Below are 26,926 nucleotides of genomic sequence, written 5' to 3' on the forward strand. Positions count from 1 at the left end.
TGGCAGGAAGACCATAGAAAAACACTGTACTGAGCTACAAACACACATGAGGAGGAAAAACAAATTATGTTGTCTACAAGAAAATGTTACAAGGCCCATCACCATAAATTTTAAACTGCCCTCATGAGAAGCTGGACCAGGTCACTAATTGATCATAAACTGTTGTGCTTACCAGCCGCATCCTGATGATAAAGGTCCCATACTTCAAAATTATTACTCTTCTTGTCTCCACCAGCACAAATAATAAATGGCAAGTCAGGACAAGCTCCCAGACATTGCACTGCTCCAATACCCATGTTCTTCTCACTGATGAACACAGGCGAATTACTTCCTTCACCCATGATATCCCAAGTTTTTAGCTCACCCTCATTTGATGATGTAATTAACAATCCAGGACAACATGAACTTAGAGCAAGACCTGTAACAAATCAAAATGCATTCACTGCTTCAGTAACCAGCGAGAAGAGCAACCAAGTATTATTAGAATAAAATTCACTACTTTAAAACTAGTTACAAAAGATTCACAAAACTCTCAGCAAATTCTGACACATTTCCACTCACACATAGATTTTATCTTCCCTTCTTTATTCACTCAAGTCTAAATACCAGCAATCCTGTTTTTATTTTTTGTTGGAGGAGGGCATTCTTTTCAGACTCGTTCATTTATTTGGTGAAGTTAGAGGCACTGAACCTCCCTTCCACAGCATCAGAATTGGTAAGGGAGCCCAGTGATTCAATATCAGTGACAGAAAGGAACAGGTAAGTGACAAATAAATCCATATAGAAAGACAGGAACTTACCAATTTGCTATACATCACACCGACACAGACAGGTCTTATGGTGATGATGGGAGCGGGAAAGGACTGGGAAGGAAGCGATCGTGGCCTTAATTAGCGTCCAGTCCCAACATTTGCCTGGTGTGAAAATGGGGAACTGCGGTAAACTATCTTCAGGGCTGCTGGCAGTGGGGTTCGAACCCACTATCTCCCGAATGCAAGCCGATAGCTACATTGACCCAAACCGTGCAGCCACTTGCTCGGTACAGGAATTTTAATACGTACATACACTGGAATAAAGGAAATGACAGGTCAGAGTTGAAAGAGGGTGGAACAGAAAGAGACAAGGATAACAACGCAAACATGTCCTATTATGGTATCACACGCAAAACGACCTATGCAGCTCAAAATCAGGCACAAACAGGGGGAGGATTAATTTGGTATGACTTTGCAGTGAATGGCCTCAGTTGCTTCTTAACTTCCATGAAGAAAGAATACAGTCCGAGCGATACTTACCATCAGTGGAGAAAGTAGGAGTGACTGAGTTTCAAGCTGCATATCTGGAGAACCACCCAGTCTAATAAACTAATAAACTTCAAAATTAAGCCACATTTATTTACTTACCATTAATAAAGTGGAGATATGATTTTTTAGACTGAATTAAAGCCATGTTTTGGGATTGAGAATGAAAAGAAAGGACATATATTTAAAAATCTGTTACAAGCAAATTTGAAATTTGGAGATGGTTATAAAGAAATTGCTAGAGCTGTTGTTACCAAATATTAATACTTCTTATTCTTATTCTTCCATTCCCTTTTCCAGATTCTCTCTGGGTAGGGTAGTGTACCAAAGCCCTCCACCTAACTCAATCTTTCCACCATTCCTCTTCCAATACTTTATTGCTATCGACTCCTCTATTTGCAGTACAGTGCACAACAGAACTCCTCCATCTCATTCTAGGCCCTCCCCTAGGCCTCTTTTCAGTCTCTGTATCTATGAATGTTCTCTTTGGTATTCTCTCTCATGGCATTTTCATCACGTGTCCAAACCATTTTAGCTTTGCTATACCAATCTCTTCTTGAAGTTTACATACTCCCACGCTTCTCCTCATTTCCTCACTTCGTATTCTATCTTGGCTTGTCTTTCCCTGTATGCTTCTCAAGAACCTCATTTCAGCTGCTTGTGTATGGTTCTGCTTAGTCAACGTCCAGGCTGCTGAAGCACAGGTCAGTATAGGTTTATAATAGGACAAGTATAAAACCTTCTTGCACTTCATTGGCACATCTTTGTTCCATACAATGTCTCACACACTGGTAGAAACTTGCAGACTTAACTTTCAATACTATACGCCTGAAATATATAATTTCTCACTGATATAAGGTATTTTTAAGGAGCTGTTACGAATTTTGTTGAATGACGGTATCTGTAAAGCCAGTCCAACAATCAAGCAATCCATGTCATTGGCGTAGTGAGATGTTTGGGGCAACGATTAAAGAATACTCTTATACATGAAGTTAAAGGTATATTTTACTGCAAATTTTACTTAAAAAAGATTTGGTATCACATAATGGGCCATGCTAGCTAGTGAGATATAGGAGGAGGGGGAAAATTCATGCAGCAAAGTCAGACTGCCAATAAAAGGAAGACACAGCCAGATGGATGCGCAAGTAGTTTCAAGGATGGTTATTATGTTCGAGATACATTTATAGTAGTTTTACCAGTGTGAGAATGCAACAGAGATATAGACAAGGACAAACGTGACAATATGTTCTTGACCTCTGTTTTCATGCCTGTCCTAGTCTCATTCTTTCATTTGCTCTTTTCCCCCGCAATGATTTATCACTACATTTATTCTGATGTGTGTTCTTATCTTTCTATATTTGACTTTATCCATTACTTGTTTGAATTGTGTACCTAGTCTTTTACTATCTGAATTCACCTTTCTTTCTTTCTCACTTCCCTTTTCTTGTGTTTACCCAGGTTTCCATTTAACCTATACTTCCCTCATCAAGGCAAAAGATCTGTCAAGATAGTTCCTCAGTTGGTGTTATTGCCTACTCTCCTGGTGAAGTTGAGAAGCTGGAACAATCTTGTCAGGGTGTTGACATGAAATAGACAGAGAAGCAAAGGGATTGATGAGAAAGCCGATCAATGTCCTACTGTGTTTTCAAGTTACTCCTATCTCTTCTTCTGTTCCTTCCTCTTCCCGTAGTGACCTGTCATTGTCTTTGTTCCATTTTATTCCAATTCTGTGCAAGTTTCTTTCTAGCCTATTCCAGCAAAGAGTCAACCACACCCCAAAAATAATCAACCACACCCCAAAAATAAAACTAACGAATAAAAAATAAGTAAAGTTTTAAATTTATACTTCATATATCATAGTTTCAATAGCCTTTGAGTATTATTGTTACCATGCTTAATTTTACACCTTTTCAAGACAATCAATTTAATGTATTACAGTACTTGCACCTGAAGACAGTCAAATAATACACACTCTTCAAGATAACACCATTTGTACTGTTCTTTAGATACCATGTCTGAAATGGTATGCTATAAATTAATTAATAGAGAAATGTACACTCAAGTTTGAGCATTAAATAAATTTCACATTTCAGTCTTTGCTATAGTCTGTAATTGTCCTGGTTCTTTTCATGCATATTATGATGTGATATCTACTACACTTCTGTCCACACAAAATGCACTTACAATCTTCGTCTGGTTCATGGAACTTCTGGTTTACGCATATCTTGTGGTGAAACCCATGTATGGAGAGTCGTGTTATCACGTGGCGTTGTGTGTTGCACTCTCTAGTCCATCTATCGCCCGTCATCGCTGGTGAGGCGTAGAAGTCGAGGTCGATTTCACTTTTCTTCCTTTCCCTGATGTTTACTAGTGCCCTGCTTGCTTCCGTTGATTGTAGGTAGAATTGTGATCGTATGTCTTCTATGAAATACATCTCCCGCATCATTTCGTATACCATCCGGGATGGCGCTGTCTTTCCGACTCGGGTAATCCTCTTCATGAACATTGCTTTTATTCTTTCTATTCTCATCAGGTCTCCGATCTTCAGCTTTTCCCACACGATCTCAATTCCATATGTTATCACTGGCGCTACTGTCGTCTTGAAAAGTCTCATCGCCGTGCTGATTGATAGGTTTGAAATGTTTTGGATGCTGTATGAGGCTCTGATTGCTGCTGCCGTTCTTTCTTGAATATGTATACCAAAGGACGCCGCCGTTGTCTGTAGTGTTATTCCCAAATATTTGTAATTTCGTACCTTTTGTAATGGCTTTTGGTGTAATGTTATGTTGTCTTTGGGCGTTAATTTCCCACCTTTTCTGAAGGTCATTTGTACTGTCTTTTCTTCATTTATCTGTAGGCTGTTTTCCTCCGCCCAGGTCTCTAGTCTGCGGACTGCCCTTTGCACATCCTCCTTTTCTTTCGCTCCGATCAGCATGTCATCTGTGTATAGGATCAGCTCTGCTTTTGATCCTTCCTTTACTATGCGGTTCACATCTGCTGTATAAATGTTGAAAAGTGTGGGACTTTACAAAAGAAAATATTTATAAAATCCTCCTATCAATACAATTCAAGTCATCTGTTAGATGAAGCAAAGTCTATACATGTTTCAGCCTAATCTCAAGGCCATCTTCAGTAGTAAAACAATGATTACATACTATACAAACAAATTAAAAAAACGTAATGATGTGGGACTCATGGGATCCCCTTGCATAACTCCGTTCGTCTGTATTATGTCTTCAGAAATTTCTACGTTGTTGTTTATTCGGATTATGTTCCTCTGTAGACATGCTTCAACTATTCTCACTAGTGGGTCTCTCTCGCCGATTGTCAATTTCATTTTCTCGATTAGCTTTCGCCTGTCGATTGAGTCGAATGCCTTCTTGAAATCAACAAACACTGCGTGATATTTCCCTCCTTTGTGTCTTAAGGCTTCTTCTACCTGATTTATTAGGTATTTCACTGTCTGGACCATGCTCCTGCCTTTCATAAAACCGAATTGATTTTCTGGAATGTACCCACTGAAGGCTTCCAGTAATCTATCATTTAGTATCTTCGTGAAAACTTTAAAGGATGCATTTTCTAGTGCTACTCCTCTAAATGAGTCTAGTGATGTTCTGCTCCCTTTTCCTTTGAACAATACCTTTAGAGTCACTGTGTTCCATCCCTCTGGTATTTTCCCAGTCTGTATACATTTGTTCATTAGGTCTTTCCACAGTTCTTCCATCTCGCCAAGTGAATCTTTTAAGTGTTCCATGTAAATTTTGTCTGGTCCTGCGGATTTCTTGTTTCTCCCTCCTTGTATTGCTTTCTTAATTTCATACGTTGTTATTGGCTCCACAGCATGTGCGGGTTCTGCTGTTTCTATGTCATATGCTTGCTTCAGCCCTTCCTTATTGAGTATGTTCGAGAAATGATGTTCCCAGTTCTCCATATGAATTTCTCCTGTTGCGATTGATGTCTTCTTTTTCAGCGCTATGTATGGGTCTGATTTTGCTTCCTCGGCTTGTTTCCTTCCTTGTTTCTCTGTGTATTCTTCTTTTTTTCTTTTTTATTAGTTCTTTATATTTTTTCCTTTTCTCTGCATGTGCTGTTAAGTCTTCTGGGTGTCTGTATAATTTTGCTGCATTCAGGGCCTTTAGAGTTGCTTTTCTTTCCTTGTAACACTCTTGGTCAAACCAAGCTTGTGCGTGTCTTCTTTCCTTTACTATTATAGCTTTCGTTATTACTTTGGTGGCTATTTCTAGGGCTTCTTCTAGTCTTTCTTCTTCTATTAGGTTTCTAGCTTTCCCGATGTTTTCCTTGCTTTCTTCTACTGTTTCCCGCTGGATTTTTCTAGTATATATACTTAGTCTTTTTGCTTCCTTCCTCTTAAGTTGGATTTCCATGCGTAGGCGTGTCATTATAGGTATGTGTTTCCTTATTGGTGCTGCCGATGAGTTCCAGAGGCCTTCTTGTGTACACAATTGTAGTTGTACTCCTCTAAAAAATAGTAGGTCGATGGCGCTATGACCGTTCTGTGCAAAGTAGGTTGGCGTTTCTTTTTTGTTCGCTATTTTGAAGCCTTCTTCTTCCAGTGTCTCAAGAAGGATGCGAGTTTTGGTATTTTCTTTGTCTATCCTGCAGTTAAAATCTCCGGCAATTATAACGTTCCTTTCTGCTTTCGTTTGTTCTATGGCTATAGATATTTTATCCATTATGTTTTCTATAGGTGTATTTGGCTGAATATAAATTCCTATTATCGTAATTTCTGATGTGATTATTGTGACCATGTTTTCCTCCTTGATGATTCGCTTGATATCTCCCAGTTTCCCTTTTATGAAGATTGTGACTCCCCCTGCTGGTCTTCCTTCCGTCGGGGTCGCTAGCGTGTGTATACCATAGTAGCCTTGCAAGTCCATTGGTTCCGTGAGGAATGTCTCTGTCAGTATCATAACATCTGTGCCGTCTATTGTCTTCTGTGATATGTGGGGTATTACGTTTCTTATTCCCTCTATATTCCATAATAATACACTTATTTCCGTGCTCGACCAAGGTCCCTTCTTCTTTGGGAGTTGGGTGAGATGTTTACTGAAGTTCCACCCCTCATTCTTCCTCTGGTCTCCTATCATATCTCCGAAAGCGAAATCTTCTGACTTTTATTCCCTGTGGCCAGAAATCCGCGCTCTGCGATCTTCCAGATAGATATATGGGAAACCGACCTTAAAAGCTTTTCTGTCTCCCAGTGTATGAAGTTCTTCACATTCTATGTGTCCTATGATGCCATTCCTTTCCAAGAATTTTCTTATATTTGTTGCCGTGGTGCTCTGTTTAAGCCAAACTATGTGCAGCCATGCCATTTTTTCTGCCGCTTCTAGTTCACCGTCATCATTTTGTCTTTGATTGGTTAAGGGCGATATGTTATTCCATTTGTTTCTCGTTTCCCTGATTGTCTCTCTCTGGCGAATTTGATTCTTCTCTTCGCGTGTACCAGTGCTTGTTTCATCAAATGCATTTTGTGCTGTCCTGACCGTGTGGTTTATTTATGTTGTAATTTTGCTTTTTAGACTTTGGTTAACTTTTTGCTCAATTATTTGATCTAGCTTGTTTTCCAGGAATTCCATTATGCTTTCTAATTTCTCATTTACTGTCTCGACATTTATTGTCGTCTGCTTGACTATAGCGTTATTACGTTTCTTGCCTTGTGTTATTGGAAATGCAGGATTTGCTGCGTGTTGTTTTCTTCCTTGGTGGTTTTCCTCGTCATCGGCAGATGGTGTGCTATTCTGACTCTCAGTTGCACTTTCATTTATGCGGCCGAGAGATGTTCTCATGTTATTTGTTTCCCCAAATGTTTTCTGGGAATGATCTATGCCCTCTATATCTTTACCATCCGGATTGTTGCTCTCTCCAGTTGTTGGCGCCTTTGCCTGGTTGTCTTCCCCTCGTGTTTCTGTTGTTGCGTCTATAGATGGTACCACCTGTCTCGCGCTGCTGCTTTCGTCCCCTTCTTCTTCTTCTTCCAAGTCAATGTGATGTTTTCTAACCTTTACTGTTGTATTTGCTTCTAAAATATCCACGCTATTTCCTGGCTTCACTTTTTCCTCTATTGCTTTTATATATTCTGTTATAGTACTCACTGCGTTCAGAATGTTGTCTTTGGTGTCCTCCTTCATATATCCTCCCGTTTCAGCTATATTTCTTAGTTTTTGTAGAGCGCTTTTTGCTTGCACTTCCATTTCTTCCGCCATGACTTCTGCACGTTGTCACATTTGTAGCATGAGATGGGAGTATCTCTTCTGTGTGGTGCTAAATGTCTAGTCGCATTTGTCGCATGAAGTTAATACTTCACCCCTGTGCAATGGTAGAATGTCTTGTTGTACTTATGACATGTGGTGGTAGTTCCCCCTCTATGCGTTCTGGGTTGTCTAACTGCATCTATTACATGAGATGGGAGATCCCCATGTGTGTTGCGCTAGAAAGTCTTGTCGCACTTGTAACAAGAGATGGGAATTTGTCTTCTCTGCAGCCTGCGTTGGCAGCGTTGCGATCTAGTGGTTTCGCTGTTCAACACACCGACATGTAGCTCCAGCGTGCAACTTACATGTTTGAGGTTAGAATTTCGCCAGTTTTACGAGTATTGATCTTCTCGATTTTCGCATACTTACGGGATTTTCGGTTGTTTTTCTTCCGTCATTTTTCTTCTCTGTTGTTAACAGGCACCTCCCAAGTATGTAAGCCAGTCCTTTATCACTTTTAACACATATATTTACCGTGTTTTCTGGACCGTCCGACGCACGAGACTTTATCACTTTAGCAGTTAATCCACCTTATAATATTCCGCTCATCCCCTTTTCCTAATAATTCACGATGTTTGGCACTTAGTAGGCTATTCCTTAAATTACTCGTTTCTTTACAATTACCAATTAAGTGAAAATCATCGCTTACTAGCCCACATAATACACATACCGTCTTATCTCTACCCTTTAACCACCCCTATGCTATAAAAGAACAAATCTTTACTGACATAATGGTATGGGTTATTTTGATTAATGGCATCATTTACATATCCTAGTAGGGTATAAAGTTTCCCGTGCACTCCATGTAATTATGTCACAAAGCACCAACAAAAATTGATATTCAAAGGAATGGATCAGTTTATTTTTCTGAAAATTTGTATGCAAAGCTAACCTTTTAAGTACTTTTAATTGGTCATGATCATTACATGGAAAACAATTAGTATTTCCTAAGAGTGGACCAATCTCGCTGTGACAATTAGGTATCCAAGAGGGAGAACTGTAATTGTGTTTATATTATTATTATTATTATTATTATTATTATTATTATTATTATATTTTCAAAAAATTAACATATTTCTAGAGGACAGAATAATACTTTAAACTTGAGAATTTTTTTCTTTCCTTCCTGTTATTCTTTAAGAGAAGCAACTATTATCTGTAAATAGAAACTGATTTACGACATAAGATAAACAACTTAGTGCTCACATCTTCCATAAACATCTCACCATACAGGCACAGAGTTAAAATAAACAGTCACCAAGCTCGATAGCTGCAGTCGCTTAAGTGTGGCCAGTATCCAGTATTCGGGAGATAGTGGGTTTGAGCCCCACTGTCGGCAGCCCTGAAGATGATTTTCCGTGGTTTCCCATTTTCACACCAGGCAAATGCTGGGGCTGTACCTTAAATAAGGCCATGGCTGCTTCCTTCCCACTTCTAGGCCTTTCCTGTCCCATCGTCGCCATAAGACCTAACTGTGTCAGTGCGACGTAAAGAAACTTGCAAAAGAAAATAGACAGTCATTCATACTTAGAAAGAATGGAACAAAGAATGATGAAAACAGGGGTGTTTTCAAATTCAGATCTTCAATCTCACACAGTCAGCTTGTTGCAGTGTCAGCCGTACAGATGCTTGGTTCATGAATAATTAGGTGCTTGTAGGTGTTAGTCATTGTGTTGCAGACTATGAGTTAAGATGCACGGGTTGTGAATAATTAGGCATTTGTCATTGTGTTGCAGACTGTAAAAGTGTGCAGTATGTGAATACTTAGGTTTGTTATTGTGTGTGTTGTGGACTATGTGTAAAGACATGCGGTTCGTGAATAACTAGGTGTTTGGCATTGCTTGTTATTAAGACATACAGGGTATTTTAACATACAGAATGGTTCTTACCCAAGCAGAATTTGCTAAAAGTTACCAAGAAAGGAAAAAGAAAGATCAAAATTATAAACAAAAACAGTGCAAAAAAAAGTTCTTCTGAATTGAGGTCACACCACGAGAAAATTAAATCTTATGTGAAAGAACACTGTGCAATGAAAAAGAGGAATGTGGAACACAGTGTGGGAGCCGTACTATTGTCAAGTGCGGAAGTAACTCAAGTGACACACACATCTGCATAAGTGCAAACACACACTCAGAAAAGCAGTAAAACGTGTTTGAAAAGTGTTGACTTTGAGTCCTAAAAATTACGAGTAGTAGTTTTGGTGTTAACCAAGCAGATGGCATGCACACATCCTTCGTGGGTATGAGTGAAAAACAGACCACGCTTCTGGCAGAAGTCCAATGAGATGATATAAAATAGCAGTCACCTTACACTAAAGACTTCATCTCCATTAAGGATAGTTCAGGAAAGAAGACAAAAATTCAGAAACAATTCATGTCCATCACTATGCAGGAGGCACATGAAATATTTAAGGCAGAACATCCTTTGTGTGTGATAGGCCATTCATCTTTTTGTGCCTTGCAGCCGAATTACACCTCCCTGAGAACCAAGACACCTAGAAATGTGTGTTTGTGCCAACAACATTAAAATATTAGGCTATTAAATAAGCAGAATGTCTCAATATCCCAATTAAATTTTCTGAGTTAACGAAAGCTTTAGCACATGATGACAAATTTGTCAAATTTGTTCCAAGATTATTGACAATTTTTTTTTTGCTAGGGGCTTTACGTCGCACCGACACAGATCTTTGGAGTGTACAGACCGGGAAATGGTAGGGCTGACGTTGATTCAGAATTATTTGATAAGATAATCAGGTATGTGGGGAAACGATAAGGAAAGGAACGTGATTTTAGCGGGTAATCTCAATTTACCAAATGTCAATTGGGCAGGTAATGCGAATGACAGGAAGCATGAACAACAAATGGCAAATAAGTTAATATGGGAAGGGTACCTGATTCAGAAAGTGATGGAACCAACTAGAGGGAAGAATATTTTGGATGTGGTGCTGATAAAACCAGATGATCTCTATAGAGAAACCAAAGTAATAGATGGTATTAGTGATCACGAAGCTGTTTGTCGTAGTTAAAAATAAATGTGAAAGAAAGGAATGTCTTAAAAGTAGGACTGTTAGGCAGTTTTTAAAAAGTAACTATGATCGCTGCAAAATGGTGAATAAAAATGTAAACAGACTGGTAGTTTCCAATAATGATATAGATGTTGATTCCTATAGGGAACCTGAAATATTTGTCCTGAATGAGTAAATTTATGATACCAATACCAGTTTCCAATAAGACCCCCTAGTTTCCTCTTTGTTTGGAGGGGTATAACTTGGATGAAGGTGTTGCATAATTCACAAAAATTGGTATATTCAACTCTGTGAAAAGCCAGTTTTTGTTATGAATATAAAATGAGCTACTTTCTCGTCCAAAGAATTCTTCTGCATTGGTGTTGATCTAACCACGTATAAATTCGATGATGTTGCAGCTTTGTCCTCCTTTCCCTGAAAATATTAAGATTTATTTGCATTTCTCTCATTAGATGATAATACAGTACTGGTAGCGAGAATGCTGGAAGAAGAAACAGTCAAGTTAATGTTAATACCATATTTGCCATGGGATTAGTGGTGATGTATTTATTATTTGTTTTTATAACTGAACCAGAAGACACGAGGCAAGAAATTAAATTCATGTGCGATATATGTATTAATGCACACAATGTTGGTTTTCTATTATATTCCTCATTCTTAAAATGATCATAATCCTGAGCCCGACCCAAAACCACCTAATTCCCACACTGACCTGTTAGTTAGCCCATCTGCAAATGTCACCAAACTCCTGGCTAAAGGTGCTGCTGGCAAGCATCGATACTACATAACAGCAGTATTCTGTTTTTAAATCTAGGTCCCAAATATATTCAGTTTTCTAGTTTATAAATTTATACAATAATTATTTCTTTATTATTGAATATACAGTATTTGTATAAATTTATTGAATACATTACTGGAAATCACTTAAGCATTTTTGTTGGAGTTTCTTGATTGTGTATATTGTTAAATATTGAAAATGTATTAGGTCTTATGGCGACAATGGGATAGGAAAGGCCTAGGAGTTGGAAGGGAGCGGCCGTGGCCTTAATTAAGGTACAGCCCCAGCATTTGCCTGGTGTGAAAATGGGAAACCACAGAAAACCATCTTCAGGGCTGCCGATAGTGGGATTCGAACCTACTATCTCCCGGATGCAAGCCAAATTTTTACCACCAGAAGAAAAGTGCAGGTGATGAAAATGATTGGTACCAATGGCAAGCAGACTTTGAAAACCATACATTTTATATTCAGAAAACAGGAACAATTCAAGATTGTTATGATAAACTTGCTGCATCATGCTCATAATTTTTAAAACACACTTTCATTAAATGAATGCAAAGCAACTACTTTGAGGAATCAAAGAAGAAAGTCACACAGGAATCAGTTGTTCCAAGTTGACTTTACAGAGAATTTCACCAGCCTGCCACAAAATGAAATTCAGAGCGGCAATTGGTACCACAAGCAAGTTACCAATTTTACGGCTGTGGTATTGTTAGAGGGATATTTGCATATATCCTATGCTTTACTATCAGATCATATGCAACATGATACATATGCTGCTCATACCTTCATCAGCAGTATAATTTGAGATATTAAGGAAATTTAATGTTAAAAACTTCATAACTGGTCCGTATTGAAAAAAGATTTACAATTAAGAGATGAAAGTATATGATTTTCCACCTGTTCAATACAAATTCAAATGTGATATACATTGAAATGTCACATTTTATTCATAAATATTAGGGACCAGTTTCAGCATATTTATGCCATCATCAGCCTAAAGTTAGATAAACAAGGACACAAGTGAATTACATACGTGTCAATACACAAATAAACTTTCTACCAGATTGGCAATTCATAATAGCGTTGATATGTACAAAATTTTGAATGTATAAAAACTCTCATATATACATCTTATAAAATTCACGATAAAGGTAAAATTGATCTATTTACAGTTCTGTGATATCTATTACCTGGTGATGTTTTTTGTTACAATTGTGTGTAAAATAACAAAAGACGTCTTTTAAAATATTTCTGTCTGGACAGCTTATACACCTAATAAAATTTGGGGTATTGACATTCCTATAGTATTAAATTTTAGACGTTCTATCATGTGAGAATACTCATGTAAATAAAATTAGTAACAGTGTCCAGTATTGTTATATTATAAAAGAGAACAGCTATTCGTTATTTAATGTTTGTTAAAAATAGTTCCTCATTGGAATATAGGCGGTAAGGCAAGTTAAATTGGCCGGCTTTAAGAATCAAATAAATCTTGCTTGAAATATAGCGGTAGCTCAGTTGTCAGGTTGCAAGATGGTTTTACGTTTCTAAATCTCAGAAGTAAAAAGAGCATGTGAGTGGCTGAGGCCGTAGTTTGACGAGTATGAGTTCATAAGACACTATGTCATCAGGTGGTCAAATGCAATTCTAGAGGGATCTTGATTCAAAATGGGCCTAAAAAAGATTAAAAACTGTATCAGTATAACGTAAAGAGATCGCGAAAGGAAATAAGCAGTTTTTGAAATAGAAATTCACCTCATGCACCACGTAACCAGCGGAAGGCTAAAGAGGAACTAACACGGGATACTAGCAAGCGACGTGTCAGGCAACAAGCCACAAGTACTAGCGGGGAATCGGGGCGTGTCATGTAGCTGGAGGGGGAGAGGTTGTGCAGGAAGAGGCGAGTAGGGGTCGGGAGGGCGTGGATTTCGGTAGGGGTAATATGCTAACATGTTGCAAACTGTTTTATATAATGGCTGATCTTTAGGTATTTCGAGCTTATTAATAATTGAAATAAGTACGTCGAATAAGATAGTCGGTTTTTCAGATATCTCATTGAGATTAAAATTAGGGTTATAGTATTGGTCCAAATGAATAAAGCACTGCTCTGTAAGGTCTAAAAGAAGCCCTTTATTCATAACTTCGATGATATCTAAATCGTTGTCAATCCCGTAGAAGCTGTGTTTGTAATCGTGCGTATGCTGTCGTAATGCTGAGAATCTTTTGTAATTAATGGCATTAATATGTTCGTTGTACCTAATTTTGAAGGATCTCCCTGTTTGTCCAAAGTAATTGCTGGAACAGTCGTTGCAGTGATATCTGTATACGCCTGACCTGTCGAAAGGGTTAAGAAAGTTGACACGGCTGGAGTTGTGGAATATATCAAGATTTCTGTTATTGGTTTTAAAGGCGATATGCACGTCCTTTTTGAATAGGTTAGTTACATGGTAAATATCCGGGTTAAATGTAAAAGTTGCATATGTTACTGATTTCATTTTTTCTTTCTGTAGGCAAGTTTTGGGTCGGTGTTTAAATTTACGTATTATACGTTCTATGAAACATTGATTAAAACCATTATGCAGTGCAATATTACGTATAGTATTAAGTTCTTTGTTAAGATCTGCTTTGGACATGGGGATATTATAGGCACGGTGTACTAGACTATTATAGGTGGCACGTTTATGGCAAGGGGGATGTGAAGAGTCTTGATGAATGGTTGTAGCTGTATGCGTCGGTTTTCTATAGATTTTATATTTAAAGGTGGTTGGGAATCTGGTAATAGTTAAATCTAAAAAGTTGAGGGTCTTATTGGTTTTGGATTCTATACTTACTTACTTACTTACTTACTCCTCGGCGCTACAGCCCTTGTAGGGCCTTGGCCTCTCTGACGATTGTAGCCCAATCTTCACGATCTTCTGCACGCCTCCTCCATCTTCTTATTCCCATCTTTCTTAAATCCTCCTCCACATCATCCAGCCATCTTTTCCGGGGTCTTCCTTTCCATCTTCTACCACCTGGATTTCCCTTATAGATCTTCTTGACAGCCCTATTATCTGGCATTCTCTCCACGTGTCCCAACCACCTTAATCTGTTGCTTTTTATTTTGGTTACGATACTTGGATGTCCATAGAGTTCTTTCCAATTCCTTGTTTTTCCTTATTCTCCACAATTCCCCTTCCTTCACTGGGCCAAAAATCTTTCTCAGTATTTTTCTTTCCCATCTGTTCAACAGTTCTTCATCTACTTTGGTCATTGTCCATGTTTCAGAGCCATAAGTTACCACTGGTCGTAATACTGTTCGATAGACTGTCAACTTTAATCTTCTATCAAGGCTGCGTGATCTAAACACTTTCAATAAAGCTAAGTAAGCCCTATTGCCCGCAGCAATCCTTGCTTTTATTGCCTCTTTCATGTCATTATCTTTTGTCACCAGCACTCCTAAATACTTAAATTTTTCACATCTCTCGTAGTTAATCCCATTTAATTTTATGCACTTGTCTTCTCTTACTACGGTCCTCCTAGATGCAAACAAGTAACGAGTTTTGGCATTATTCACTCTTAGGCCCATTTCACCTCCTTCCTTTTCTAATGTATCCAGTCCTTCCTCTAGGTCTTTCAATCTTCTAGACAGCATATCAACATCATCAGCATAAGCCAGATTCTGTGTTACACGGTTGAACAGCGTACCGCCTGGATTACTGACCTCCACCTTTCTCATCACACGCTCCAAAACCACATTGAAGAGCAGGGTAGATAACACATCCCCTTGCCGCAAACTTTGGTTTACTTCAAACTCTTTAGTAAGATTTCCTTCTATTTTAACCATGCATTTAGTACCTGTTAGGGTCATTTGTACCAGTCTTATCAATTTAGTTGGGAACTCCATGTCCATCATTGTTTGATACAGTTTCCTTCTCTTCACACTATCATAAGCCTGCCGAAAGTCCACAAACAGCTGATGCACATCCACATTATATTCATAGCATTTCTCCATTATTTGCCTGACAGTGAAGATGTGATCTGTTGTTGATCTACCCTGTCGAAAGCCACTTTAGTAGTCTCCTAGTATCTGCTCAACCAGTGGAGTGAGTCTCATAGACAAAACCTTGGCTAAGACCTTATAAACCACACTAAGCAAAGATATACCTCTATAATTTTCACAATTTGCTTTACCTTTCTTCTTATGAATTGGGCAAATAATTGCTAAGCTCCAATGCTCTGGCATTTGTTCTGTTTCCCAAATTTCCACAATTAGTTGGTGAACAAGTTGCGTCAACTGCTCACCCCCTTATTTAATCATCTCAGCTGAAATGTTATCACTTCCTGGAGCCTTATTATTCTTCAAGTACTTAATTGCCGTCCTCACTTCTTCTATAGATGGTACAGGCACTGGTTTTAAATCTAGGCTAGGATCCTGCCAAGGCTGCCCATCCACTTCTTCCAATCTCACCGTCTCTGCAGCCACATTCAACAGTTCACTAAAGTATTCCGCCCATCGGTCAAGAATCCGGTCTCTTCCCCCAATCATGTTTCCTTCTTTATCTCTACAGAATACAGCATGTGGTTGAAAACCTTTCTGTACATCCTTTATTTTCCCATAGAACTTCCGTACTTCTTGCATATCATATTGTTCCTCCAAATCTGTAATCCATTTCCTCTCTGCCTCTCTCTTCTTTCTCCTACAAATTCTGTCTGCCTCTTTCCTCTTCTTCCTAAATTCTTCTACATATGTTCTTGTTTTCCTGCTAAACATTTGCTTCCTTGCTTCATTTCTTTCCTCAACTGCTCTTCTGCAATCATCATCAAACCATCCTTGCCTTTCGGTCTTTACCTCAACTCCTAGTACTTCATCAGCAGTTTCCTGCAATGCATCCCTCAATAAAATCCACTTTCCTTCGATGTTTTCCACTGCCCAGCTTTGTTGTTTAGCCTCCAATTTCTTCTCCATCCTGCATTCATATAGTTGTGCAGTTTCTTTATCTTTCAATTTTGAGACCATATATCTCCTTGGAGCTTTCCCTTTCTTAGCAGATCTGTAAGTTGCAATACGTTGCCTGTATTTTACCCGTACCAAGTAATGGTCCGAATCACAATCAGCTCTCCTACAACTGTCAACTTGTAGTATGTCAGATGCATGTCTCCTATCAATTACTACATGGTCTATTTGATTAAAGGTGACACCATCTGGTGAACACCAAGTGGCTTTCCATATATTCTTTCTCTGAAACCATGTACTCTTCACCACCATTGAGTTTCCCATGGCAAAATCAATTAGCCTCTGTCCATTATCATTTGACTCATCATGCAAACTTTCCTTCCTAACTGTCTCCCTATAGGCTTCTTCTTTACCCACTTTAGCGTTGAAATCTCCAAGTATGATTTTTACATTTTGTCTTGGGATGCATTCTAGTTCTTGTTCCAATTGTCCATAGAACATATCTTTCTCTTCATCCTCAGCCTCTTCTGTAGGTGCATACACACACACAAGGGTGATATTGAAAAAATGGGCCTTCATCCTTAGAGTGCATATTCTTTCATTTACAGGTTTAAAATTCAAAACTGCTGACTTATATCTGTCATTCACTAGGAAGCCTGTGCCACCTATTGTACCTTTGGCTCCGCCACTATGCAGAACTGTATATCTACCACTTCTAAAAACACCATTTCCTTTCCATCTGACTTCCTGAATTGCTGCTATTCCAATATTATATTTCTCCATTTCTTGTTTTAGATTGTTTAGGGCTCCCGGTTTATTCAGGGTTCGTACATTGCAGGTTGCTACATACATATCATATTTCTGTTTGCATCTTCCATTTCCTCACGTGGGTCGTTTACCATTATCATCAGTCCGGCTATTCTTGCCTGTGAGTTTCGTAACGAGTTGTTTTTCCGATATAGGGTTGTTATCCCCATGATCAACCCCCAACCTGGAGGACCAGGGTATCCCTCTTAGTCTGGCCTATCACCTTTGACCTATCCGGCTTGGGTGGCCCTACCAGGAGCTTATGCTCCCGCCGGCATAGCTCTCAGGATCACTTAGGCACGCAAGCTCCCACATCGTGACAAGATGAAGATACCAGCGTGGGAGTTTGGATTCTATAGTGAACTTAATATTCGTATCAATGTCATTGAGGTGTGCTAAGGTGGTAATTGCATCGGTGATGCGTTGATCCATTATGATAAATGTATCATCGACAAATCTGGACCAAAAGACTATATTGTTGAATTTCTTATCCTTTTTTATTTTAGTGTACTCTAGGAAATCCAGGTATATATTGGCAAGAATACCAGATGCCGGCGAACCCATGGTTAGTCCGTCCTGTTTGTATATTACTTTGTTGAACGTGAAATAATTATTGTTAGTTAAAAATTTCAGTAAAAGACATGAAATCTGCTATTTCAAATTGGCTGAGCTGGCTATGAGATCGTAAATTTCTTGAAATAAAACTTTCTCCGGTTTAATATTTGTGTACATATTGGTAATGTCAAATGAATGCATGGTATGGTATGGTTGTAGTTTAAAGTTGTTCAAACGCTAGATTAATTCAAGGGTATTTTTAAATGGATTTATTTGCCTGAAAAGTGTAGTGTTTGCTCAAAAACTGTTGGATAAATTGAGCTGTTTTGTAAAGTGGGCTCGGTATGAAATTTACTATGGGCCGTATGGGGATTCCATCTTTATGAATTTTGGGCTGTGCTTTAACAGTTGGTAAACCAGGATTCATGTTGATCAATTTGTTCTTTTCGCTGTCTGTTAGTAAAAAATTTGTGTTTTTAAGTATCTGTTTTAATTGAGTTTGAATGGACTGGGTAGGATCCTTGTCAATAACTCTAAAGGATTCGTCTGTGAAAAAGGCTTTGGCTTTTCGATGTAGTCTGCTTGATTCATTACAACAGTAGCGTTCCTTTTATCTGCTTTGGTGATAATGATTTCTGAGTTTCTAATTTTGTCCTAGAGTTGAAGAATCTTTTTCCTATCTGTAAGTTGTGTGGGATTTATAAGCCATGTTGGTGTACTGAAAATATTATTTATTTGCTTTTTAGTTTCATGTCTGGTTTCATCTTGGATGTCAATGGGCATTTTATTGATAGCTGCTTCTGCCTCTATTGCCAATGTTTTGGCTATGTTTGCTACATTAAATTGGGGCAATTGTGTTTGGGTCCTTTCGATAGGATATCGATTTCTTCTTTGTCAAAGTTGGTTTCGGACAGATTAATGAATGATGGATGGAATTCGGATAAGTGTTGGGTTTGCGTATTATCCTTGCGCGGCTTGTAGTCTGCATTGGTTTTATTGAGAAGGGTTTGAAATTTATTGTAAAAGGTGCGCTGCTTCTGGGAAAGGATTGTGGTTAGCTTGTTGTGAACGTTATCTTGGAAAATGATCCATTGTGCTGTTGATAGCATTGTGGTGACTTCGAGATGGGTTTCATATAGGCGATTATAAAGAAATGATTTTTCTTATGTAAAAATTTAAGCTCGTTCTGAAGCCAAAGCTTGTTGGTTCTTAGATGTGCCTTTCTCTGATGTTCTAGAATGTTCTGTTTTTTTTTTTTTAAATTAGGAGTCAATTTATTGGCAATACATTGCTTAATAAATTTTATGTCCTTGCCTAACTTCCCTATCTTGATACGTAAGTTCATATAAAGACGAGCTTTGTTTTTTGCCTGGTAGGCTTTCTTATTTAATGTTAAAAACTTCATAACTAGTCCGTATTGAAAAAAAATTTACAATTAAGAGATGAAAGTATATGATTTTCCACCTGTTCAATACAAATTCAAATGTGATATACATTGAAATGTCACATTTTATCCATAAATATTAGGGACCGGTTTTGGCATATTTATGCCATCATCAGCCTAAAGTTAGATAAACAAGGACACAAGTGAATTACATACATGTCAATACACAAATAAACTTTCTACCAGATTGGCAATTCATAATAGCGTTGATATGTACACAATTTTGAATGTATAAAAACTCTCAAATATACATCTTATAAAATTCACGATAAAGGTAAAATTGATCTATTTACAGTTCTGTGATATCTATTACCTGGTGATGTTTTTTGTTACAATTGTGTGTAAAATAACAAAAGACGTCTTTTAAAATATTTCTGTCTGAACAGCTTATACACCTAATAAAATTTGGGGTATTGACATTCCTATAGTATTCAATTTTAGAAGTTCTATCATGTGAGAGTACTCATGTAAATAAAATTAGTAACAGTGTCCAGTATTGTTATATTATAAAAGAGAACAGCTATTCGTTATTTAATGTTTGTTAAAAATAGTTCCTCACTGGAATATAGGCGGTAAGCCAAGTTAAACTGGCCGGCTTTAAGAATCAAATAAATCTGCTTGAAATATAGCGGTAGCTTAGTTGTCAGCTTGCAAGATGGCTATAAGTAAAAATGCGTGCACCCAGTATAAACAATGCCATCTGTTCACCCAAAGTGATCGTTGCACTGCAGTGGCAAATCTCTGCACTGTAGCCACCAGTTTCTCCATCGCTATGCTTTAACCTTCAGTAACAAAATATATTGCAGTCAGAAAACAATACCACTATAATTCACAGATATTTTAATCTACGTAATACCATGCAAAGTACAATGTCCACATAGTGTAAATTATGTATGTAAGAATTGGTGTATAATAGGACTTGTACAATGTCATTTTTGTTTTCATGGGTATTTGCTCATCCCACAGCAGGAGTCTTACCTGGTGGTAAAATTGTGTTGCCTTATTGATTCAATTGTTCACCTCATGTTTTGCTAGGTTGTCATTTGATATAACGCTACCTAAGTATTTGAAAATTGGAATGCTGTCCAGTTGGGCTTCATTTAACATGACTATTGGTTCTGCTCCTTCCCCACACACTTTCATCACCACCGTCTTGGTCTTGCTGATGTTTAAACCATATTTCTTAAACTCCTCATTCCAGCTCTCACTTAGAAAAATCAAATTATTACAATTTTTTTCATAACTTATTCCTTTTCTTTTAGTAAAAGTGTAATTTGAATATGTGCTTTATGGCCCCCGCTGGCGAGATGAAGTGTTTACACTGCATTATGTCTTCTGGTATGGGCTAGAGCAATTTGTTACTTTCATTGACCTGTCTCAGTCTCATCCTTGGCTTTGACAATATGAAAGTGACCGAGGTATGAGTGATGCTAGTAATAACATTCCTTATGCAGCCAGTTCCTGTTATGAATGGTGTGAAAATATCGCTCATAGGGTTGGTTGATACATGCATTTCAGTGGGCTTGGCAGGCTGGTATGCAATAGCAACTACTGGGTCAGTGAGGGAAGCAACGGAAAATTACCTCACTCATTTCCCTAGTATGCCTCTTCAGTGACGCCTAGGCTATCTGTTGATAGCTTTCGGTGGAATTGTGAAGGATCAAACCAGCCTTCGGGCTGAATACCCAACATGCATACATTCCTATATATTACAAAAATTAAGCATGAAAACGTGTACAAATTGGCCTTCTACACACAACTTCATTTGCCATTAGTTTGTTAATTTTCATTATAATTAGAAAAATAGTTAACAACTACACGCATTTATTATATTCTTATGGATTATGGTCAGAATCCAATAAGAACTATGACTTCAATTTTTTTATCAGGACTTCTAATCAGAATGATGTTTGTAATTTTCTTTCATTCTAAACACATCCTTCTAATAGTGTTCAGTAATTTCATTTGTGACAGTAACTTCCTAAATATTCAGAGAGTAAATTAAGGTAAGTAAGAAGTGATAATTAAAGATGATGACTAAAATATTTCGTTATGACACCTGACCACAGACTTTGGTTCTTGCTATGAATTTATTCATCCCAAAATCAAATATTAAAATAATCTATCTGCTGGCCCCATGGTCCAGGGGTAACAAGCCTGCCCCTTGCAGGGAGGCCCTGGGGTTTGATTCTGAGATTTTTACCTGGATCTAAGAGCAGGTTTGAGGAATGATGTGGTTAGGAAGGAAGCTGGGATTGTTACACCTTTGTTAGATCGGATCAGCATGTTCAGACTGAGGTGGTTTGGGCATGTAATGAGGATGGAGCCAACAAGGACAGCATATGTTAACTTGAAGCGACAAGTGGCAGGGAAACGGATGGTGGGAAGACCAAGAACCCACCGGATTGACATTGTAAAGATGGACATTGCAGATTGGGGAAAGACACTGGAAGACGTCATTAACAACAGAATGTATCTCAATAAGACAGAATGAAAGAGGCTCGCCAACAGTACCCGGGAAACTGGAACTGTAAAATGAATGATGATGAATGGAATACACCACAATGTTTTAATACATGTACCATTAGATTTTACGACTGAATTTCATGACTGTTTTAAGGAACACAATATGTGAATATTTTAGTCAATTTTAGATTATGTGTCTGAAGATGACCTAGGTTTAAGGTCGAAACTAGACCCACAAAGTGTGATGTTTATATAGTCACATCAATACAGCATACTGATTAGGTGGATATTCTTTTTTTATTCTAATTATAATTGTTCATCATAATGGATCAACATAAAAATTATTTCATATGATAAGAATGCCATATGCATTTGTATGGACAGCTGCATTATATGCCATTGAAACGTGGACACTAAACAAAACTGAAGAGAACTGCCTTGAAACCTTTGGAATGTAGATCTATTATAAGATCTACCACCATGAAGTAACACAGATAACTCCTTCGCACAATCCAGAACCGACATCTTGCATGGTGGGATCACACTATGCGCCACTCCAATTTAATGCGAACTCTGGCAGAGGGTTTCAATGAAGGGAATCATCCACAGGGAAAACCTAGAAATACCTTCTGGGCAGATGATTATGAGAACACAGTGAAATGATGCTGAAACTACCATTACATTTTCAAAGTTATCTGCCATAATATTTAAGGTAGAAAAGCACAAATTTTATTCATCATAATCATCCTTATCCTTCTTCTTTTCCCTTATCCAGCTCTAGCCGGGTTGAGATATTTATGGCACTTCTCCACCTTCGTTTCTCCTCCCATCATTCCTCTTCCATTTCCTTGTCCCAGCCCAGGTTTCTTCTTCTTGAACTCCTCTTTATTGAATCGATTCACCTTGTTCTAGGTCTCTCTCTCTTTTCCTCGAACTTCATCTCCATCATCTGTTTTTATTCTTTTCTCCTCCATCCTCTTTATATGTCCAAACCATCTTAGTTTATTGCTATCCATTCTCTCATTTACTATTTTACTATGTGAAGTTTAAGCTTTACTGGTCCCATTGAAATACAGTTTATTGGATTTAGAATTCTTGTTTACTTTAAGTGCTTTTTTTAAATGGTGTAATTTTTCAAAGTCTCATTACATGTCATTACATAATGTATGTATGTATGTATGCATGCATGCATGTTTGCTGGCCTTGAGATGAATTTATATGGCATATTTTTACAGCTGGATGCTCTTCCTGATGCCAACCTAAATTAAGGAGCGAATGAAGATGAAATGAACGACTGTGAACGAAATTGGGTAAGGAGGTAGAAGGATTCGGTTGTGGCCTATGAATAAGAACTGTCCCTGCATACTGGAAGTGAAAATAGGAAACCACAGGAAATCATTCTCAGGACATCCGATGGTGCGATTCGAACCCACATCTGTAGTGTGTTAACATGCACGGCTACTCCGCTCGGTCAAACTTAATGCATTTTATAAATATTCACACTGATTCCAAACAATTTAATTACAAATATATAATTTTTAACAGCATGTTTTATAAATCCTTACATTTTAGAAGCTACATTAGAAAGTGTAGAGTCTTAGGGTTGAGGAACAGTCATAAACAAGTGAGCAACATTTCATGTCCCGAAATAGTTCACATGTTATAAGTACTTAAAAGTGGGGGGGGGAAATATATATATATATGCAGGGAACTGTTAAAGTATGCCTTGAACTCACCCGACTCAGAATAATGCTTCATATTTTACTTACAATTCCCATAAAAATACATATAAATTGAACATACTCATATTCAGAGAGGCAAATTTTTCAAAACAAGAGTAAATAAAATTGGTCCTATTCACAACCATTTGCCATTAAACAAATCTGAATTAACATCCAGGCACAGAATTATGTAACAATGAAGGAAGCCTCAAATAACAGGACGATTTGGAAATGTTTTATGGCACCTGATGAGTCTTAGGACTGCAAACCAATGATGATGATATTAGGGATATATTATCTACTTCAAACTGCTCATTGGTGTGATCCAAAATATCAACACAAACTAATCAAGAAATGCTTTTACTACTCTGGTTTTATTTCTTACAAATGTATGAATTTGTTAAACATACTGTAGCAGAAATTATGTTTAAGTGTAAATGAATGCTTTGTAATTGATTTCTTAATTTGTACATTAACATACTGACCTGTAACTTCCTTTGTATGAGCAGACAGTTGCCACACAGGTTTGTCACTGCGACAGTCGATATAGTGAACTCCACCTATGCTTGTGCTTACCTAAAACCAAGTAAGTATACAATTTTAATCTGAAGGTGTATACAGCAAACCAAATGGGGCAGATACAGATCACCAAGATCCAGATTCTGATGACATGACATCTTTTAATTGGTTCACCACAGACATTGCTAACTTGTATACAAATCCTGTTCATGGAACCCATATTGCAGAAATGCATATTGTCACATATTGGCGGGGTAGATAAATAAATAAATGTGTACAGCACCTGGTAGTGTCCTATTTCTAAGATTTATTAACTTAGCACTGCAATTACAGATTTACACTCACACAGACGATAGCCGAGATTACAACTTACACACGTACACGGTCACACACTTACACTGTTCGCGCGCACGCTCTCTCTCTTGTGTTCCATCTACAATGACACATGCACACGCACACAAACAGAGTAATCGATTATTTACAGTACGCTCTCTCAGCCACTCAGTCACACTCGTTAGCGCCGTCACGGTCAACAGCCTACACGTCAGTCTTGCAGGTCGGGATATATCTGCTGTTCACTCCATCCGTCGAACCCCGTTCGCAGTCCTCACACGTCAGTACCCAGTGTTCCCTTCGCGCTGCTCCAGAACACTCCAGGTTCTCCTCCAGCAGCCAGCCTCAAGGGACACACACACACACGACATCAGGGAAACAAGAACGAGTCCTCGGTTCCAACAGGCAGATAATCCATCAGGCTGCACTCTCTCAGGCCATCGCTGACTGCGCTCCAACGAACTCAATCTCGCTCTCACCTCACTCTTACTCACTAACTCCGTCTCTCACTGACTGACTGCAGGCAAGTAACTGCTCTTATATACCTGCGCCAGCCCTTGTGGAATAGTCCGGATGTTCGATGGATCCAGGAACCTCGCAAAATAGAAGACTCCAGATTAATCTTCCAGTAATTTCCGTAGTCCTCCACCGCGGGACCGCGGGCGGAGGCGAGAGTGGCTGGCCTAGCACTAAAGTGCTGCACGTGATTGGCACGGCTGAAAAAAGGGGGTGGGCCGAATACGGTGATGAGGCGGGCCTGTAACAAGTTGGCATGGCGGACACTATAACCATTACAATATTTATTAAGTAATTTTTTCGTCATTTTCTAAGTATTTTATTTTTAGGTCACTTTCTCGTTTTTTGAGTCACTATTATATCATATTATGGAACTCATTAGAATATTTTATACGTTTTGAGTAATTTTCTCACATTCCTAATGGTTTACGTTTATGGTTTTTGCTTGTGGTACTGGATATTAACGGAACTGAAAGTGAGGATGAACACGAAGACATGGTCGTGAACAGAGAATCAATTTCCAGAGTGAAATGTTCGAAGAAACCAAAGCTTCACGCAAGTCTTTACAAAAAACAGAGGAAGTACCGCCATTGGAGGATGACTGTGAGAGTAACGGTTGAGAAACTTTTAGTTTGCTACTATTTTGGACTCCACGTACGTGCTTCTCTCGATCGATATGTTTCTTCGAACATTCCACTCTGGAAATTGAACAATATTAAACAGAGATTTCATAGAAAGGTATACAGGCCGTGTAATTCTGGATGAGTCTACCCTGAGAAAGAACTATGTATCCCAATGCTATGACGACACAATAAGGAATATCAGAGAAGAAGTCTGCGGAAACAAAATATTCGTTTCAATTGATGAAACCAGTGATGCAGAGGGCCATTACATTGCTAATGTTATTGTGTGTACATTAGAAGCAGATATGCCTGGAAAAATATTTTTGTTCACGACCAAAGTTTTGTAATCTGTGAACCATTTTACAATATGCCGCCTCTTTGATAAATCAATAGGACTACTATGGCCTGAGGGTGTAAGGTATGATGATGTTCTGTTCTTTGTAACTGATGCAGAACTTTACGTAGTTAAAGCTGCCAATGCAATCAAAGCATTTTACTAAAAAATTGTACATGTAACCTGCCTAGCTCACGCTTTTCACAGAGTGGCTGAAGAAGTCAGATAAAATTTCCCTGAAGTTGACAAGCTTGTGTCCCTAACAACGAAGGTATTGTAATGGTTATAGCGTCCGACATGCCAACTTGCTATGAGCCTGGCTCATCACCGTATTCGGCCCACCCCCTTACTTCAACTGCGCCAATCACGAACAGCACTTAAGTGCTAGGCCAGCCCCACTCGCTTCCGCCCGCGGTGCCGTAGCACAGGAGTATGGAAATGACTCCACGATTAATCTGGAGTCTTCCATCTTACAAGGTTCCTGGATCCATCGAGCATCCAGACTATTCTAGAAGGGCCAGCACAGGTATATAAGAGAGGAATGACCTGCCTGCAGAATTAGTGAGTGAGTGTGTGACAGCGAGATTGAGTTCGCTGGTAGCCTGGGCTGGGGATGTCAGCCTGATGGAGTATCTGCATGTTGGAGCCGAGGACTCGTTCCTGTTTCCTTGACGTCGTGTGTGTGAGTCCCTTGGGGCCGGCTGCTGGAGAAGAACCTTGGGTGTTCTGGAGGAGCACGAAGGTAGCACTGGGTGACGACGTGTGCAGACTGCGAACGGAGTTCGACGGATTGAGTGAACAGCGGCTACTATCCCGACCTGCGAGACAGATGTAGGCTGTGGACCATGACAGCGCTAACGAGTGTGACTGAGTGGCTGAGAGAGTGTAGTGTAAATAATCGATGACTCTGTGTGTGTGTCATTGTAGATGGAACATGAGAACCTAAGAGAGAGAGCGCGAACCGTGTAAGTGTGTAACTGCGTACTTGTGTACGTTGTAAGCTCGGCTATCGTGTGTGTGTGTGTAAATCTGTAATTGTAGTGCTTAGTTAATGAATCTTAGAAATAGGATGCTACCAGGTTCTGTACTCATTTATTTACTTATTTACCCCGCCAACACGTTACAGTATTTACTAAGGCTCCATCATGCAGGGAACTTTTCAGATCCCAAACACCCGTCATTCCATTACCACTGCAGCCTTGCATCACATGGTGGGGTATGTGGATCGATGCCTGTATTTACTATTGTGACCACTTTCAGACAGTAAAGCATGTAACAGATTCGTTCGAAGCA

At 38.7% G+C, this 26,926-nt stretch overlaps 1 protein-coding gene across 1 annotated transcript in view; it reads right to left on the reverse strand.

Moving 5' to 3' along the window:
- Positions 1 to 26,926, reverse strand: part of nclb (no child left behind) — a 113,880-nt gene that overhangs the window by 12,071 nt on the left and 74,883 nt on the right. The window contains exons 9-10 of the mRNA XM_067144723.2: positions 23,794 to 23,884; positions 173 to 418 (exon numbers count right to left, since the gene is read on the reverse strand). Coding sequence (XP_067000824.2) covers positions 173 to 418; positions 23,794 to 23,884 — 337 coding nt within the window. The remainder of the gene's footprint in view (positions 1 to 172; positions 419 to 23,793; positions 23,885 to 26,926) is intronic.

Source organism: Anabrus simplex, chromosome 1 (genome assembly GCF_040414725.1).
Source record: "Anabrus simplex isolate iqAnaSimp1 chromosome 1, ASM4041472v1, whole genome shotgun sequence".
Classification (NCBI taxonomy): domain Eukaryota; kingdom Metazoa; phylum Arthropoda; class Insecta; order Orthoptera; family Tettigoniidae; genus Anabrus; species Anabrus simplex.